The sequence below is a fragment of the Vigna unguiculata genome, chromosome 5, assembly GCF_004118075.2.
Source record: "Vigna unguiculata cultivar IT97K-499-35 chromosome 5, ASM411807v1, whole genome shotgun sequence".
Lineage (NCBI taxonomy): Eukaryota > Viridiplantae > Streptophyta > Magnoliopsida > Fabales > Fabaceae > Vigna > Vigna unguiculata.
In genome coordinates, this window is record NC_040283.1 from 12513902 (window position 1) to 12531311 (window position 17410).

The 17410-nt window shown below is 29.8% G+C and overlaps 1 protein-coding gene across 1 annotated transcript; it reads left to right on the forward strand.

The window, feature by feature from the left end:
- The first annotated feature begins 13673 nt into the window (after positions 1–13673).
- On the forward strand, positions 13674–16665 carry LOC114184365 (amino acid transporter AVT1D-like). The gene is made up of 7 exons (XM_028071678.1): positions 13674–13867; positions 14265–14554; positions 14869–14945; positions 15590–15730; positions 15833–16074; positions 16317–16452; positions 16642–16665. Exons 1-7 carry the CDS (start codon positions 13674–13676, stop codon positions 16663–16665), a joined length of 1104 nt encoding a protein of 367 aa, XP_027927479.1.
- The last annotated feature ends 745 nt before the right edge of the window (positions 16666–17410 follow it).

Here is a 17410-nt window from a genome sequence, read left to right on the forward strand (position 1 = left end):
TCCTTCAAAATATTATTCATCACTGAATCTTATTAAAGGGGAAAAATTAATAGAAGCCTATAGGACTTATATTTGGATGAATTTTAATGAGTGATTATAATTTATTTGTATAGAAAATTGTCTATGATATATATATTTTTTCTTGTTTGATAATAGTAATGAAAATCAAATGATAATACTGATATAGTATTTTCTCTACAAAGGAAAAAATAAATTATACACACGGAAAATTATGATTTAAAGTTGGCATATTATCGTTTAGCATTTTTTTATCATAAATAATTGTTTTAATTATAAAAAGCAATCATTAAAAATAATTTAATTATCTTTTAATTATCAAAAATAATTTTAAACAATAATTTTTCTCCCCTTCACTTCCCTATAAAAATACGTGTCTCTATTTTTATGATCACCTTGATTACCTTATTGGCATCTTTAAAAGGATAAAAAATTAGTGATAATTTTTTGAGAAGTATTTTTCTTACAAATGATAGATGCTTGCTTTTCTATCATGAAAATCTCTTTTGAATTATTTTTCATAACATAATTTCAATATTTTTGTTTTCTTGGATTTACATAATGGGATGCTTAAATAAATAAATTAATGTTTATTATCAAGATAATAAAATTTGAAATTATGACTATGATCACAAATGACTCACCAAATAATAGAGATAATAGATTTTATTTTCTAAAAAATAAAACAAAATTAATCACTTTGTGAGTATTCATCAAATTTAAGTTCATTTAATATAAATTATTCAAATTAAAATAAAAGTACTTTTCATTAGCTATATTTTCTTCATGAAACACATCAATAACAACATCTCCTCTTTTGTAGGTAGTATGACAAGAACATTACCTTCTTCAATAGTGTTCATGATCTCTATTTGAATTCAGAGTATCATTTAAATTTATATTTTAGTTGTCTTTCCCTTCACATCTTTCATAAACCATTCAACAGTGGATGAAATATCATCAAGTTTAGACTTCTCAAATGATTTTCTTTTATCTTCTTTCTCCTTAGTCAATTTTGAATTAAGCTTGACATAAACAATACCATTCATAATTCATTGTTTCAAACGATTCCTTCTCTTATGTGGACCTATAACAAATACAAGTAAAAATATAATTACTAATTTACTATATTTTAATTGTAATTTCACAAAATTGAAGTTCTTACCATTTCATATGCATTATAGTTTCACATTCAAAATAATTACATATCAAACTAAGTACATAATGATGAACCTTTGAAGCTTTTGATGTTGATCTCTATATGACTCCTACTGGACTTACGAAGTCTTTTTCTCAAATGCCTTAAATAACTTTTTTTAGTTCTTTTGAAAGCTTTTAGTAGTAAATCAATTAAATGTTGCTATGCAAGGTCAACCACTATCTTTTGTATACACTACAATATAGGTCAATTTTAACTCTTATATCAACTTTAAAATTAGGAAAAGTATCACTACAACAAAAAGTATTTTAGACAACACCACAAAAACTATGTCCTAAACCGGAAAAATCATGGGCTAAAGTTTAGACAACAGTTTCTTAGGCGTAATCTAGGTGACCGTTGTTGTAGGTATTAGGCCACGGTTTTTAGTGCGACAATATTGTTAAAAATGTGGCTTAATATTCTTACAATAGACAACATTTTTCATATTAAGGTTAGACCACACCCTTATAAATATTGTCTTTGAGTTTAAGCCACATTTATTAAAATGTGTTTTTATAGAAAAGTTCAATATGAAAAAAGTGTACATCTTCAAATCACAATATTACACAATTAGACATCACAATATATCAACACTTCAAACAATATTCGTACGCAAAATATTCATAATTACTAATTTGTCATTCATACATATATTTCAATGTTAGAATGCAAACTATTAAAATAACTATCTTGAAGTCATTACTAAGGATGAACCTTTCAAAGTTAAAGCTAGAAAGCTAAAATATAATATGTCTGATGTTTCTTTGCTACATAACAAAGATCATTATTCTATAAGATTGTTTTCATAATCTTTATAGCCTTCATTGTCTTCTAGCTACAAACAACACCAAAATATATTATCACATTTTTCCAACATATTATACATTATAACAAGTTAATTAAGTCAAATTTAACATGTAAATGTGCACTGAATCACATGTTTTCAATCATGTCAAAGTTCCAACAAATGCATGTTCATGAGTGAAGTAGAGACCTAAAATGTAACATTATACTCATCATGATTCTTCTCTTACATAATGTATCCTAGATGTTAAATAACAAACATGATTTGAGAGTTTATAGTATAGTATTATTCTAATGTAACACCTATAATAAGCACAAAATACCAATATTTTGGTTGCTAAGAGTCTAAAGCATCAATAAGTAGTTATTGCAACATCCTAACCATATCCCACTTAGTATTAAACTTTTGGGTATTTTACATTGATATTAATGATGGAAGTACAATTAAGAACTTTCTTTACTTATGGATCATAGGTTGATGCAAATGAATATGGCCCTGTTGCACTACTTTCTTTGCCTAAAACGCGTGCCATCATATTATTTAAGTCTTGTTCATCTAAATCTAGATTTTGTTGCCTTACCACAAAATTTACAATTGCTCGTAGATCTTGTATTTCCTTTGCCATACCACTTATTTAATTTGCATGTTCTTTCCTGATGGCAACAATTTCTTCATTTTTCCTAAATTGTGATGGTGTCATAGTCTTTTCGTAACAACGTACCCTCCCAGGCTTTTCTTTTCCAAACAGTGATTTAAATGTTTGTTCTACATAATCACTTGAGTTTTGAATGGAACCTTGAAGCTTAATCTAATAAAAAAAAAGGTAATGAATAAAGGAGATTTATTTATATTGAGAAAAAAGAATCTATACAATGAATTGTAAACATACAATAGCATTATGTGTTTCTTCATCCAATTCTTTTCCTTTTCGGCCTTCTCGACGTTGACGAGTTGTAATAAACATTTTAGCTTGAGTAACTTTTTCTCCTACCTCTTTCTTGGTACACTACAATAAGAAAAAAAAGTCAATTAGCATATTTTTGCATTAGATATGAAACATACGATGACATAAGTAGAAATATATTACCAATTCAGCATGAATTTTAGCAAAACTAGTTAGTCCCATGCGATGGATGTACTTTTGCTTAGCTCTATTTGCAACATTTCGTTCGCTAATGCTCTATATTAGGATAAGAGAAAAATAACAATCAAGGTAGATTGTAACACGTAACTTTAACGTAATAAGACATCAAATAAACTTACCTGGATAGTACTAGTATTCCAATATTTGAGCAATTGCTTGAAATGAGCTTCAGAAAGGAATAAAGGACGATGTTTTAGCCGATCCTTCAATGTGGAGTACTTTGAAAATTGTTTTTTCTTGATAAAACTTTTGTAACGTCTCCATGCATCATTTATACGAGTAAATACAACTTTCTCTCCTTTATCACTAATATTGAACTTTTCCTACATAAAAAAAAACATTAAATGGATGAATTTTAAGAAATATTTATGTAGCCAAATCAATATAAGTTTAGTTTTCATACCAGAACATATGTCCATATATGAGCCTTATTATCTTTATCTTTGGGTAGAGCTTTGAAACTTGTGTAAATCAAGGGACAAAAGGTTGAATTCCTCCTATTGTGCCAAGGAAATAACTCACGCCAGTTACAATTTTGTCAGTCGGACCAATAGGTTCTCCATCCGCGTCCAATACAACTTTTGGACGGTCTTGCATTGATCTTCCGTGTATTGCTAAGCATTGAGTTGGTCCTCTTGTTCTTTTCTTCTTTGTCCCTATTTTGAAATTCAACTCACAAAATTAAATATTACATATGAAAAACAAATTGTCAAATGCTAATAATAAAATATTTACCTTCTTTTTCATTCAATTCAACATCTTTATCTTGGGATATATTTCCTTCTCCAACATATTCTTCAGCCTCCTCACTTCCATTTTCAATATTTTCTTCTTCATCATCAATGCTTCCATTTTCTTTAAGAAATTGATCAATTGACATTGACCCCAATTTTGTTTTTGTATCCTTAGGAGCAACACATTGTCTTGTCATTGATTCAACATCTTCAATCACTAGTCCTTCCTTAGATTTTGAGTTATCATCTACCATCATTCCTTTCATAAACAATCTCCTTTTCTTAGAATTTTCCTCGTGTGACACTCCATTTTTTATTGGGTTGTTGATCAACACTTGAATTAATGCCTTGAGTGAATGCTCTTTCAATTTGTAGTAGCTTTTCCTTTGACTTATCAACTACATTTGCCGTCTTTTTCTTGAGTTTCCCATTCTCATTTCTTGAGCTAAGCCTCCTATCCAAATTTTCATGGTTATGCAACTTAAAAGTAGGCAAGTTTAGTTGTGTTTCAGTGGCAATTCTAGGTCTAATAGTTCCACATTGGTTGCTTGTCATCTTTCCATGTTTAATTTGCATTTTCCTTAGCAATTCTTTGCTTGATTTTACTTGAGGAAGTTCCATACTTGAAGCACTCATTTGAATGTTGCTGCCTTGAGGTTTCATCTACCCTTTTAGGAAGTTAAGAACAAAAACAAGTAAGGAAAAAAAATGCAATTAAGCATAACTAACAAGTAAAGAAATACATATAAGTGACCAGTGATGAAGATATGAAGAACAATAAATAGATAAGTGGTGAAGAGATGAAGAATAGATAGTGTTAAGTTTTGCATTCAAGCTTATTCTAGAGTTGTAGATTTTGTGTGTCCTTGAAATGTCACATAAATGAACCTAAATGTGGCTTGGAAGAAATATGAGTCTATTAAAGTTGTACACAAAATATGAGTCTTAGAGATCTTCAACTACGATCTGTAGCTTCTTCAATTGCTTCATTGACTTCAAGAATCTGTAGTAAAATTAGCAATACAATTTGGAAGCCAAATTTTCATTCCGAGCTTAAATTTGATAGATTGTGTTAGTGTAATAAGAAATTAATTTATCACCGTTATCACTGTTATATATTCCTCTTTAAAGTTGACCTGCAACATAAAACAAATCAATTTAAGATCCAATACACTTCTTCTTTAACTTGCAATGCATTATGCTTCAACAAAACTATGAAGTTGGGTTCTTGGATACATATTTATGTTGAATTAGCAGAACAAATTCGCTAATTGTATTCTTCTAAAATTTTTCATAATTTTGATATAGACCTGCCAAAACTATAACATTGCAAATAAAAACACCTAGTGTTATATAACTAGCACATCCAAGTCGAATAGAAAACATTAAGTTTGAAAAAAAAATCCGCAATATGAGAAGGAGTAAAATAGAAACAAAGTGCCATAAGGTATATAAACGTACCAGAAGGAGCTGTTATGGTACTTTTCATTCTTTGGTATCTTCATTCTTACGATCTTTAGTCCTGTTGAATCTATAAAAAAACTCCAAAAATTGATAAGGACTTGAATCTCTCCTTTTGAACTTTTGCTATAGTAGCTCAATTGATAGTTAAAGAACTTTTGCTAAGGAAATTCTAAAAGTTATTCACCACATTTCATGATAGCAACAACAATTTGTACAACCAAACATATAACAAAATTTTAAATAGAGACAAACAACAAAAAGGCAAGAGGCCCAATACACCCGTTCATTATATGAGGAAATGTTTAAAAGGTTATCTTACAATTGCTTGAAAAATAGAGAGACTTATTCATGCTTGGCTGTATCAAACTAAAGCAAAAAAACACAAACAACAACAATTCTGCATCTTGTTACGTAAAAAGATCCAAACTACAAAAACTCATTCTATCAACACTAGCCATCCTCCTCTTAGTCCATATAGTCAAACATAGTCTCATCAAAATCAAGATCATCAGAATAATCTTTCCCCAAATCTTTAGAAGGTTTCTTAGCTACTGTTACAGGCATGTCTTCCACTAAAAGTCTCTCATTTGTGTCTGTCATATTAAAAGTGAGGCTAGAAAAGTTAAGAAATTGAGATTTCCACTGAAAGAAGGTTGAAGAAAGTAGCCAAAAGTTTTGTAAAATGAATTGGCAATGAGATTTGCAGAAAAATAATGAAAAATGAGACTCCATTTCAAAGTCCAACATCAACATGAGCATGTCTTGCATAGAGGTTGTAAGGAAGAGGAGGAGTGGATGGAGTACTATGTGAGCAAAATTCATGGCCAACAACAATAACAAGGTTTCAGATGAAGACATGGCCACAAGCCTGAGTAGCACAAAAGGAATCCCTTATAGATCCCCACTATGTTAGCTACATTAATGAATGAATGAATGAACAAGCACCCTAGCAATAACATATCCATGCTAACAAACCTAATGCTGAAACGTTCACGGTTCACTCTTATGAGCATATTTTGCCGCACTTTTTTCTCTCATTTTTAGCATCTCAATCTCATCACTAACTGTGTCATAGTTTTGTTTAAGATTTTTTCTTTGTTAGCCAAAAGATAAGGCAGAGAGGTAGATGCAAAACACTTTATACCATTTCAAACATGCACGGGGCTCAAAGAACAAAAAAAAAACCCTCAATTATAGTCACAAGCAAAATTAATTAAACCAAATTCAAAGAAATTAACAAAATCAGGGACTAAACACTAAATTGCATAGGTAAGAGAAAAACCTTGATTGTACCAATCAACTGTGAAGAGACTACAAGCATTGGGGATGTAGAAGAGATAAGCCCTAGAATGTGAGATGTCAAAATTACAAAAGGGAAGAACGATGAGCGCTAGAGACAATGAAGAACGACAAGTAATAAACGAAAATGAAGAACAGAGAAATAATGGCTCAACTACTAGAGAAACGAAAATCGCAACAGTGAATGGGAGAGGAAGCTGTGACGCAGTTGGACTCGAGAGGAAGTCGCGATAGTTGAACTGGAGAGGAAGTTGCACAACGTAGTTGGACTGGCAACAATCAACGAGGGAGATGCAGTGGTGTGCAACCGTGAACGAGAGAGACAATAACGTGCAACAGTAAACGTGCAACAATAAACGTGCAACATTGAAGAATGGGGAGACATTTTTCAATCTAACACAAGGGAAAAAGAAGAAAAACTCCTAAAGTGGATTTCAGTTTCTTTCGAACCACATTTTTTTAGCCTCCGTGTTTTAAATACAACGTTCAAATAAATGTGGGTCTTGATTTACTTTATATCACATTTATAAAATTGTTGTATTTAATATATTTAAGCGACATTTATAGACCTGTAGTATATTTTAGTGTGATCTAAAGTGCAAAATGAAGTAGTGTATTTAATTTAAAAATTACAGTAGTTTATTCACCTCCAACTTAGGCTGGGTCCAAGGACAGTGACGCACAAGTGGTACCTAGATTAGAACAATCAAAACAGGTCATCCAACCCGATTCACCATTGGTTGACCATTAATTGAATCAATCCAACTCGACTCACTTATTAGCGAGTTAAAAAAAATCGAATTAGACCCGACCCACCACAGGTTGGTAGGTTAAACAGGTTGACGCACTGACTTAATTAAAAAAAATACAATTTTTTTCTTCGGTCATAAAAGACTAAATTATAATTCTGATTAAAATCTAAACAAATTTTAATACAATCTAAAATGATGTTTAACTTCAAATACAAACCAAAATCACAAAAATACAAATTACTATAATAATAAATTACAAACTATCCAACCCGACCGAAATGTAGGGGTGTCAAAGTGCGCAAACTCAGTTCACACAGGTTGGCTACCACGGGTTGAGTTAAAAATGGGTCAGCTCAACCCAGTTCACTTTTTGGTGAGCCAGAAATTTTGCAACCCAGCCCAACCCACCACAGGTTGGTGGTTAGTAGGTTGGCTAACTTACGAAAATTTATTTTTTTGTAATTATTTTATATATTTATTGCATTACAATGAAAATGAATTAACTCAATTTATTTTTTATAATAGTGGAATCAAAGTTTTCAGCTAATTCTTGAAATATTACTATAGAGATAGTGGTTAAATATTAAAGTATCAACATATATAACTTGGCAAACAAATAAATTAAACATTCAAACTATTCAAATATTATTGAACAACATTCTAGTAAAAGTATAAAATTGTGAACCTATATAATTAGAAGTAGTAAATAATTATAATAAATAAAAATTAAAAATATAAAAAAAACAATTATAGTGTTGTTGTTGGTGGGTTAAGGGTAATGGGTAGTAGTTCCCTCATACTCTACCTGCTAGATAAATATTTGCCCCGTATCCATCCCTATATTAGTGCATGTATTCGCTATCTGGGTATTTGCACGTTTTTTTAATATCCAGATATCCACAAGTACCCGTGAGTATTTACATAAAAATACTTAAAATATTTAACAACATGTTTTAACTATAAATTAAAATAAAATACAATATATAACATTCATAAATTTTAAACAAAGTCCAGATAACCCATTTAAATAGTGTTAAATGTCAGTTTACAAATAAATGGATATTTTCTAAAACCAATTAACAAAAAATGACCCATTCAAAATCAATGGGTTAATATTTTAATAATTTTTTTAAATTTTTTTAATTTAAATTAGAGTATAGCGGGTATTTATCCATAGGTACAGATACTATGATATTCGTATTCGTCTTGTTAACATGTGGATATAAAAAATACTGGTACACATTACCTGCGGGTATCCATTTACAATATCTATTTCTTACCCGTTGCGAGTTTTACCTACGGATACTCGCAGGTACAAATTATTTTTTACATCCCTAGTTACGGGTCAACCAACCTTCAACGTGGCTCGAACTCGTTTAACCTGTAGATTAAGTGAGCCGTATTCAGTTCAAGCCAGTTTTGAAAAAAATGAAATTTTCTCAACCCAACTCGATTCGAACCCATGGTGAGCTGAATTGGTTCACGGGTTAGGACCCATTTTTACATCTTTACCCACATGCAAAATCCAACATAATAAAAAAAAAACTTGTGTGACTCTTTATTTGTGGGTTGGCTCACCAACCCGACTCACTACAGGTTTAACCTCAGTGAGATGGGTTGTTGATGGGTCAAGTAAAAAATTAACCTGTACTGAAATTAGTAAAAAAATTTCAACACAACCCGGTCCGAACCTATGGTGAATCAGGTTGGTCCACAAGTTCTAACCGATTTTGACATCTCTAACCAAGATAAATCGGATTAGGTTTAACTGTTAAGTTGGGCTCGTGTTGGCCAAAGACATTAGGCTATGACCATATCAAATTAAGTTAGGTCAAGTCGAGTCTAGTCAGACCAAAGTTAAATTGGATCGACACAAATCCAGCTTCCAAACTACAAGGATGAAAATATAAATTTAAGAATATGAAAATTTTTGAATTCTTATTTTTCTAGTTGGATTTTTTTTTTTTTAATTTTAAGTAATCTAACAACTCTAATCAAATTCTAAAATTTCATTTTTTGTCAAATTTTCTTATGCAAACAATATATTTTATCATCATTTCAAATTCTAAAAAAAAAAAAACAATTACTCTCTTTGCTTTATCAAACACAATATCGTGAAAATAATGAAAGCAAGACAAGGACATAACCTATTCATTGAGACCTAATCAATCCAAACAATTCTTTCAATATTGAAACGAAGTTAAACAGTATCCATTAGTTAGATCAAACTTAAAGTCCGATACCTCTGGAAACAACTTAAAAGCTATCAATGATGATGGTTTCGTACTCATTATAAAAAGCTTTGAAAAACATTTCAAACATAATAATTCAAGCCTTCTAATGTTTTGTCCATTTACAAAACATGGGATATGAATAACAAAATTATTGTAGTATTATACAATAACATTATTCTAACTAAAACAAAATTTATAGCCATTTATATAGAAAGATAGTGCATATATAATAAAATCATTACATTTATTAAAATGTTATGTCATAATAATTTGACATAATAAAATAACATACCAATAAAAGAATACCTACAATATTATTTATTAATAATTTCGTTTAATTATTAAAAAAATGAAGATATCTTAACTCAACAAAGATATTTCATTATGTATGGAACTCATGCCATTTATGAACTTAATAGCACATAATGGTAATTAGAGACAAAATTGAATGAAATATTATTGAGTATTCAATGAATTTCTTTTTTTTTCAATTGAGTCTGGTTAACTTTTTTTATTAATTGGATGATGTGATTATTAAGAGGCTAAGGTGTTTATTATCTTGTCAAAATTTATAATTTTATAATTTTAGTTCAAAATCATATAATTATAAAATTATGATTTTATTATTTGAATTAAAATTGAAAATACATCATAATTTTATTTCATAAAATCATAATAATTTTATTGAAAATACATCATAATTTTATTTCATAAAATCATAATAATTTTATTTTTGATAAATCCTTATAAACTTCTACATTGAAAAAGACCGTTTATTTGATTGCTTATCGAAAACAATGTTTTAGAAGTTGCTTTTACATTTTCTTAAATGCTGAAAATTGAATTCTAACAAGGTAAATGCTGATAAGTGATAATAAATACTTGCAACTTTAGTTTTTAAATAATATTTTCAAAAAACAATGATTTTTAAAATATACATTTAGGTTAGTATCTAATTTAGTAGTTTTAAGAAATTCGTGGTAGGATAGAAACATAAAATTAAAATTTTTAGTTAAATCAAAAGTTTTAATGCAAAACAATATAATGTAATTAATAAATTTTTCAATAAAATTAATACATTACTTTTTATATCTATAAAATTTATACAAACTTTCTCAAATAATATTTTTATTTAACCAAATGGATTTTTAGTTGCATTTTAAAGAGAAAAAAAATCTTACATCGAACCCTTGGACAATTATAATTTTATTATTTTCATTCAAAATTGTATAATTATAAAATTCTGATTTTATTTTTTGAATAAAAATTGAAAATATATTGTAAAATCTCATTTAATAGTGAAAATACTAAATAAAGAAGTCCATAATTAATAACATAAGATAGATAAATCCACAAAGTGATATAATATATTTATACAGTCATTTAAAAGGGATTTAACAATACAAACATAAGAAGGAACTTAACGATACACTTAACATGTTATATTATAAACCAAACTTTTCTAGACTCAATATTATCCGGATAAGTGCACTTGAGTTATACTTGTGAAGCCAAGAACTTTTGGTGATACAAGTTATGCCAGCGCTCAATTTTATTCTCTTGTAAAATTTAGCGCTCAACTCCCTATATAATTAAATCATTTTCAGACTTATAGTGGTCTCCAACGCTCAACGCCACCAAGCCAACTCTCAGCGCCAATCAGCTCGTAAAAGCTGGCGCTCAACGGTGCCATTATGTGGTTCATCATTGTATCAAATATCAGCAAATGCAATTTGAGGTTTTTGGACAATCTAGACTTGTTTCATAGCTCAAATTGATATTCTCCCGTTATGTATTTATTTAAAAAAGAAATTGAATCATAGGAGTTGATATCAATTTGAACAATGAATCAAATCCTGCATTTCCCCCATTGCCACCAAATCAATCAATGACATATAACAAGAATTACAGTTTCAATTAAACAAAATCAACCAACCAAAATCATACCAATTCAAACTTCATCAATTCAAGAAAATGCACAAATCAGAAACACTCAATTAAGCACAAATTTAAAGCTAGCTTCCCTTACCTGATGAAATTGCTACTGACTTTAAAAACGTCAAAACATCTCTTAAGCCACATGGTACTCTATCCACACATATAAATACCTGATGAAATGTTTAAAAGTAATGAAACTCATGTATGAAATTTCTGTTTGCGCTTAAGTATTTTATTATTAAAATAATTTAGTTCCATTATTTTTAACACAATATTAATTATAAAATACCATTTTCTAGGTTGGTACATATATCAAAATTTTTTATTTCAAAAAATCCTAATTTTAAAATTGAATTTATGAATTATGAATTTATGAATTATGAATTATGAATTATGAATTATGAATTGTGAATTATGAATTGTGAATTATGAATTATGAATTATGAATTATGAATTATAGAACTATTCAATTATTGTTCTATTGAATTATTGAATTATTGAATGATGAATGATGAATTATGAATGATGAATTATGAATGATGAATTATGAATTTCTAAAATAATAAAATAATAAAATTACATGTGGTGACAAAGTGACATGACAAGATAATAATACGTTAGAGACTTAAGAGACACCCACTTAATAGAAAAAGTTAGTAGAGACAAATCCGTTAAAAAAATTAAATTTATTGAGTACTCGATCACAAAAATTGACCAAGAACACAATTGAAATTTTTCAAATTTTGTCAGGGACTTAAAACATAATTAAACCATAAAATAATTACTATATTATATTTCAAAAAAAATAAGGAGAAATATTCTCTCAAAATATTTTCATATACGTTGTTGTTTTTATTACAATAGGATAAGTTCGTCACTACAAGCTTAGGGAGAGATTACACAATTGTGATTTGAACCCCACACATGAAGATAAACCCTTCTTTATTATAACTGAAAAGTTTTTTTTAAGTTTTTTAAGGAAAAATTCATTATGTAAAAGTTATATAAATATTTTTTTGAGCTCAAATTCACATAAAAAAAAAATTGGTACCAATTTTAATTCAAAATCTTAGAGTTTGAGTTTTTTTTCTAATACTCAATTTTTGTATTTTTATTTGATGTAGAATTTAGATTTAGACTTGAATTTCGAATATATATATATATATATATATATATATATATATATATATAAAATGAATTTGACAACCTTTATAAATTCAACATCACATATTGATAAAATACAATATTGTAAGATAATAAAAATAAGGAAAAATATTTTCTCAACAAAGATATTTTCATATATAATGAAATCATAATTTTAATAAATTTAATAACTGAGAAAACGAGATCAAATATTAAAGGATATACAAATAACAGATTAATTACAATATTATATGGTAATAAGAATAAGGAAATATCTCCTTCCAACAATCATATTTTCATATATAGTGAAATTCAGGTCAATTATTAAAATTGAAAGATCTGATATTGACAAAAATATTTTCATTTATTATGAAAACTTTTATGAAGTAATATCATGTAACTTAAGAATTAATGCTTATGACGTACGAATAGTAAAATAATTATAATACTGTAGCTAATAATTATAGAAAGAAGAATAAGTCTTAACAATAATAAAATTCATTAAAACTTTCTTCAGAAGAAAAGAATCATTGTTTTAAAGTTATTTTCTCCTAGTTCATTGATAAATCCAAATTCTTTTAGTTTTATTTTTTATCATTCTCTTCTCAATTGAATTTTTATCTCCACAAAAATCTTTAAAAGAAAAAAAGGTTAAATTTTGATCCTTAACCGTCCCTTGTGTGATTTTCTATTCTTAACAAGTCTCTTTGAGAGTTGATGAAACAAAAGAGATCATAAAAATTGGAAGCAAATAATTATCACAAGCTATCACCTCCGTGTAACTAAAACTGTCACGCTAACATAGTTCAAAGCAACCTCAACATTTGTGTTGATCTCCTTCCATTTCAATTCTGAGAAAATTATAATCATAAAGTTTTGTCTGTTTTCTCTCTTATTCATTTTGATACACCTTACAGGAAAATAATAGGTTGTGGTATAACATGCAAAGAGGTAAGGTGAAGCTAGATGAAGATCTACGTCCTGATCGTGAGGATGATTTCCAAACAGACGATGAAGAAAATCAGGCACAAAGGGTGTTTGAACATTTGGATGATGATACTGATTCAGATAATTCACCCCCTTCACCAAGTTTATCCAACGATGTTTCCATGATCTCTTGGCCTCAAAGCTATAGGTACTCCTTCATTGATTGTTAATTATATGTGTTTTTTTTATTACTATTATTGAGTGATGAAGAATCCTTGCATCACTTTGTTATACATTCAATGTCAGAAACAAATTCTTATTACCCCCATTAACAAGTGTTGGTCTTAGATTTTCGTCTTGCATGTGTGAGTTATATAATGATGTGATCACAAACCTTGGAGAATTTACGACCAATTTGAATCTGAATATGTACTTTCACGCATGTTCTACAGAGAAATCAATTGTTTCCCATAGACATGAACATAGAACAACATAGAACAACAGTAACATAAGGGAAATTTAAAAGGTTACAATTAAGGGAATATTAATGAAAAACATCATTGTCTATATAAACATTACTAAATTCCTTTGTTGATTATGAGCAGACAATCTATGGACATGTTAACTAGTGCAACACCTCCTGGACTTAATTTGTTAAAGAGAATTGGTTCAGTAGGGAGAAGTAATTCTCCCATTACATCATTCAAGAGATCTCAAGAACAACAAGACGATTCTACCTTATCTCTACCCCTTGTTTCTGAGCCATGTGGATTCAAACAAGAGAGTCGTCTTGTATCAGTACCTCGTCTGCAACCACTTAGCAGTGCAAAATTTTCTATGGACGAATTGCCACCGCCACAGGAACAATGTTCATATGCAAAATCAGTAATTAATGGTGAATATCATCTTCATTCCACAATTCTAATATAATCACTTTTGTCAAATGAAAACAAACGACTTTACGGTCTTTACATACAAAATTATTTAGCTATTTAAAAGCTCTATTCACTTTTATGCACAATTATCCTCACTGTGTTGACTTACAGAATCTTTGTTTCTTTTTTTACGAAGGAACCAATATACTATGTGGAATAGGACTTCTTACCACTCCATATGCAATTAAAGAAGGAGGGTTTCTGAGCCTTGCAATACTTTTAATGTTTGCTATCATGTGTTGTTATACTGGGATGCTATTAATAAAATGTTTAGAAAGCAATGATGGACTCAAAACCTACCCAGATATTGGCCAAGCTGCTTTTGGAATTGTTGGTCGTTTGGGGATTGCAGTGAGTATAATAGGGATTGCATGCAAGCATCAAATAGTAACTTTTAACAGGCTCCTCTAAAGTGGGAAATCTTCAAGTAAACAATTAGTCACTGATGAGAAAAGAGATTATTGATAACGCAACACACTTATGATCTGCCAAACATTTCCACTACTAATAGAGTTTAGGTTCTTTGTTGGGTTTTTCGGTGTTGTCCTATGTTGTATCTTTAAAATGTACTTATGATGGTATTTTAAAATTCTTTTTAATATATTTTAAAACATCAAAATCAAAATCTATGAATATATTTTGAAAGCATAACAGAAAAAAAATCTACATAAACCAGCAGAAAATCTAAATTTGCACACTATTGATCGTTGATTTTCTCATCAGTGATCAATTACTTACTTTACTTACTCACTAAAACGAGTTTCTTACTTTAGTGAAGCCAAACAACCTTCACTAGGTGCATATACAACATTATTCTGTGAACATAGAAAGGAAAACTGACATATTTTACTTTGGTAAAATGCAGATCTTTCTATACGTGGAACTTTTTGTAAGGGGAAGAGTTTGATATGAATTTGCAATTGCTTTTAAACACATTCTCTATGCTTTATTTATATTCTCATACATGCTTACATGTGAATAGCTCTTATGTGTAGGCTTCTTGTGTTGAGTATATAATACTAGTGAGTGATAACCTCTCATCACTATATCCTAACACCCAGATGAGATTTGGTGGGATTGATTTGAATTCTGAAGAAATTTTTGCCATTACAGCAGCAGTTATTGTTCTACCAACAGTTTGGTTGCGAAATCTAAGCTTACTTTCTTATATTTCAGGTATATTTGACCACATAGTGTTACATTTTAGAAATCTGTCTTTGAAATTTACTTGCTAACAGAAGTTGCCTCTGTGCTCAGTTGGAGGAATATTTGCAACAGTACTTGTTGCACTTTGCTTGTTTTGGGTTGGGACAATGGAGCAAGTTGTTGGATATAAGCCAGGAAAAAAAGTTTTAGACTTTGCAAACTTACCTGTCTCAGTTGGTCTCTATAGTTTTTGCTTTGCTGGCCATGCAGTTTTTCCTAACATCTACTCTTCTATGAAGGAACCATCCAAATTCCCATCAGTGTTATTTGTCTGGTAAGTATGAAATCTTTAGTATGATGTAGTGATACTCAATTCACTTCAAAAAGACTGAAATATTACTTAAAATTTATCCATGCACAAGTTAAAAGTAAATGAATGAAAGACAGAAAACTTTTGTTGATTAACTTTATAAGTTAATTTTAGTTTATAAAAGGGTTATTTAAACTTGTTTTTTCAAGAAATGTTTATGGAAAAGTTGTTGGAAACATACCTATTGATTAACTTCCATTCTGCAGCTTTGTGTTTTGCACTTTCATGTACGTGAGTGTGGGAATAATGGGCTATTTAACTTTTGGTGACTTAGTTTCATCTCAGTTTACCTTAAACATGCCGAAAGAATTATATGCATCTGAGATTGCAACTTGGACAACGGTAAGAGAAGAACCTATTCTCCTTTTTCTCTGTTATTTTACAAATTTGTATATAATATAGCAGATGTTAGTGTAAGCTAGATAACAACAAAAGCCAATGTAACAGTAACAAATATATCAGAAAAGAAGACCAGCACAAAAAATTATGGCTGTAAGGGAAAATTTATTTCAATTCAGCAATGATTGTCAGCCATTACAGAAACTCAGAGAATAAGGAAAAGGTGAATCAAGAGAAAGGGATGATCTCAACAATTTTCCTCTCTCTCTCCTCTAACGGTTTTTCCTTTTAACACACTGCTGCTAGGTCACGTAATCCTTCATCCATACGCTCTCTTTCCTGGATCGTGTAATTTTGTTGTTACCCTTGCCTCCTCTGCTCTCATCCACGTGTCCCAACTTCATTGGTTTGATTTTAATGGTCTCCAGCTCATTTTCCTGTTGCACTTTCATTACATTACTCCCTCCATCAAAATCAACCTTGTCCCCAAGGTTGAAATGAGGATAGGCCCTCACAATTACTACATTATCTTCCCACGTTGCTTCTTGTGGAGATCCATTTTCCCACTGAATTAGGGATTGTTTAACTTGTTGATCACCCCTAATAATTGTTCTTGCATTCAAAGCAGCCACTGGTTGAATAAGAGGAGGAATCTCACTATCACAGATTGGTAAGGGCACATATGGTTGATCATGGTTGCCTCGACATAGCTTCAGTTGCGAAATATGAAAAACGGGATGAATTTTTGCTGATGGGGGTAATTGAAGCTTGTAAGCCACCTTGCCAATTCTACCTATCACAGCAAACAGACCAAAGTATCGAAGCCCCAATTTTTGATTTTTGCGCAAAACTAATGAATGTTGTCGGTATGGTTGAAGTTTCACCAAGACTAAGTCACCCACTTCTAATTCCACATCCATGCGTTTCTTATCTGAGTACTTCTTTTGGATTTGTTGAGCTC

What these genes read in the sequence shown, in the direction of transcription:
- LOC114184365 (XM_028071678.1), top strand. Translation starts at nt 13,674, where the DNA reads ATGCAAAGAGGTAAGGTGAAGCTAGATGAAGATCTACGTCCTGATCGT. An exon ending in TTGGTCGTTTGGGGATTGCA is followed by an intron (nt 14,946 to 15,589) that starts GTGAGTATAATA and finishes TCTTATGTGTAG; the next exon opens with GCTTCTTGTGTTGAGTATAT. An exon ending in AGATTGCAACTTGGACAACG is followed by an intron (nt 16,453 to 16,641) that starts GTAAGAGAAGAA and finishes AATGATTGTCAG; the next exon opens with CCATTACAGAAACTCAGAGA.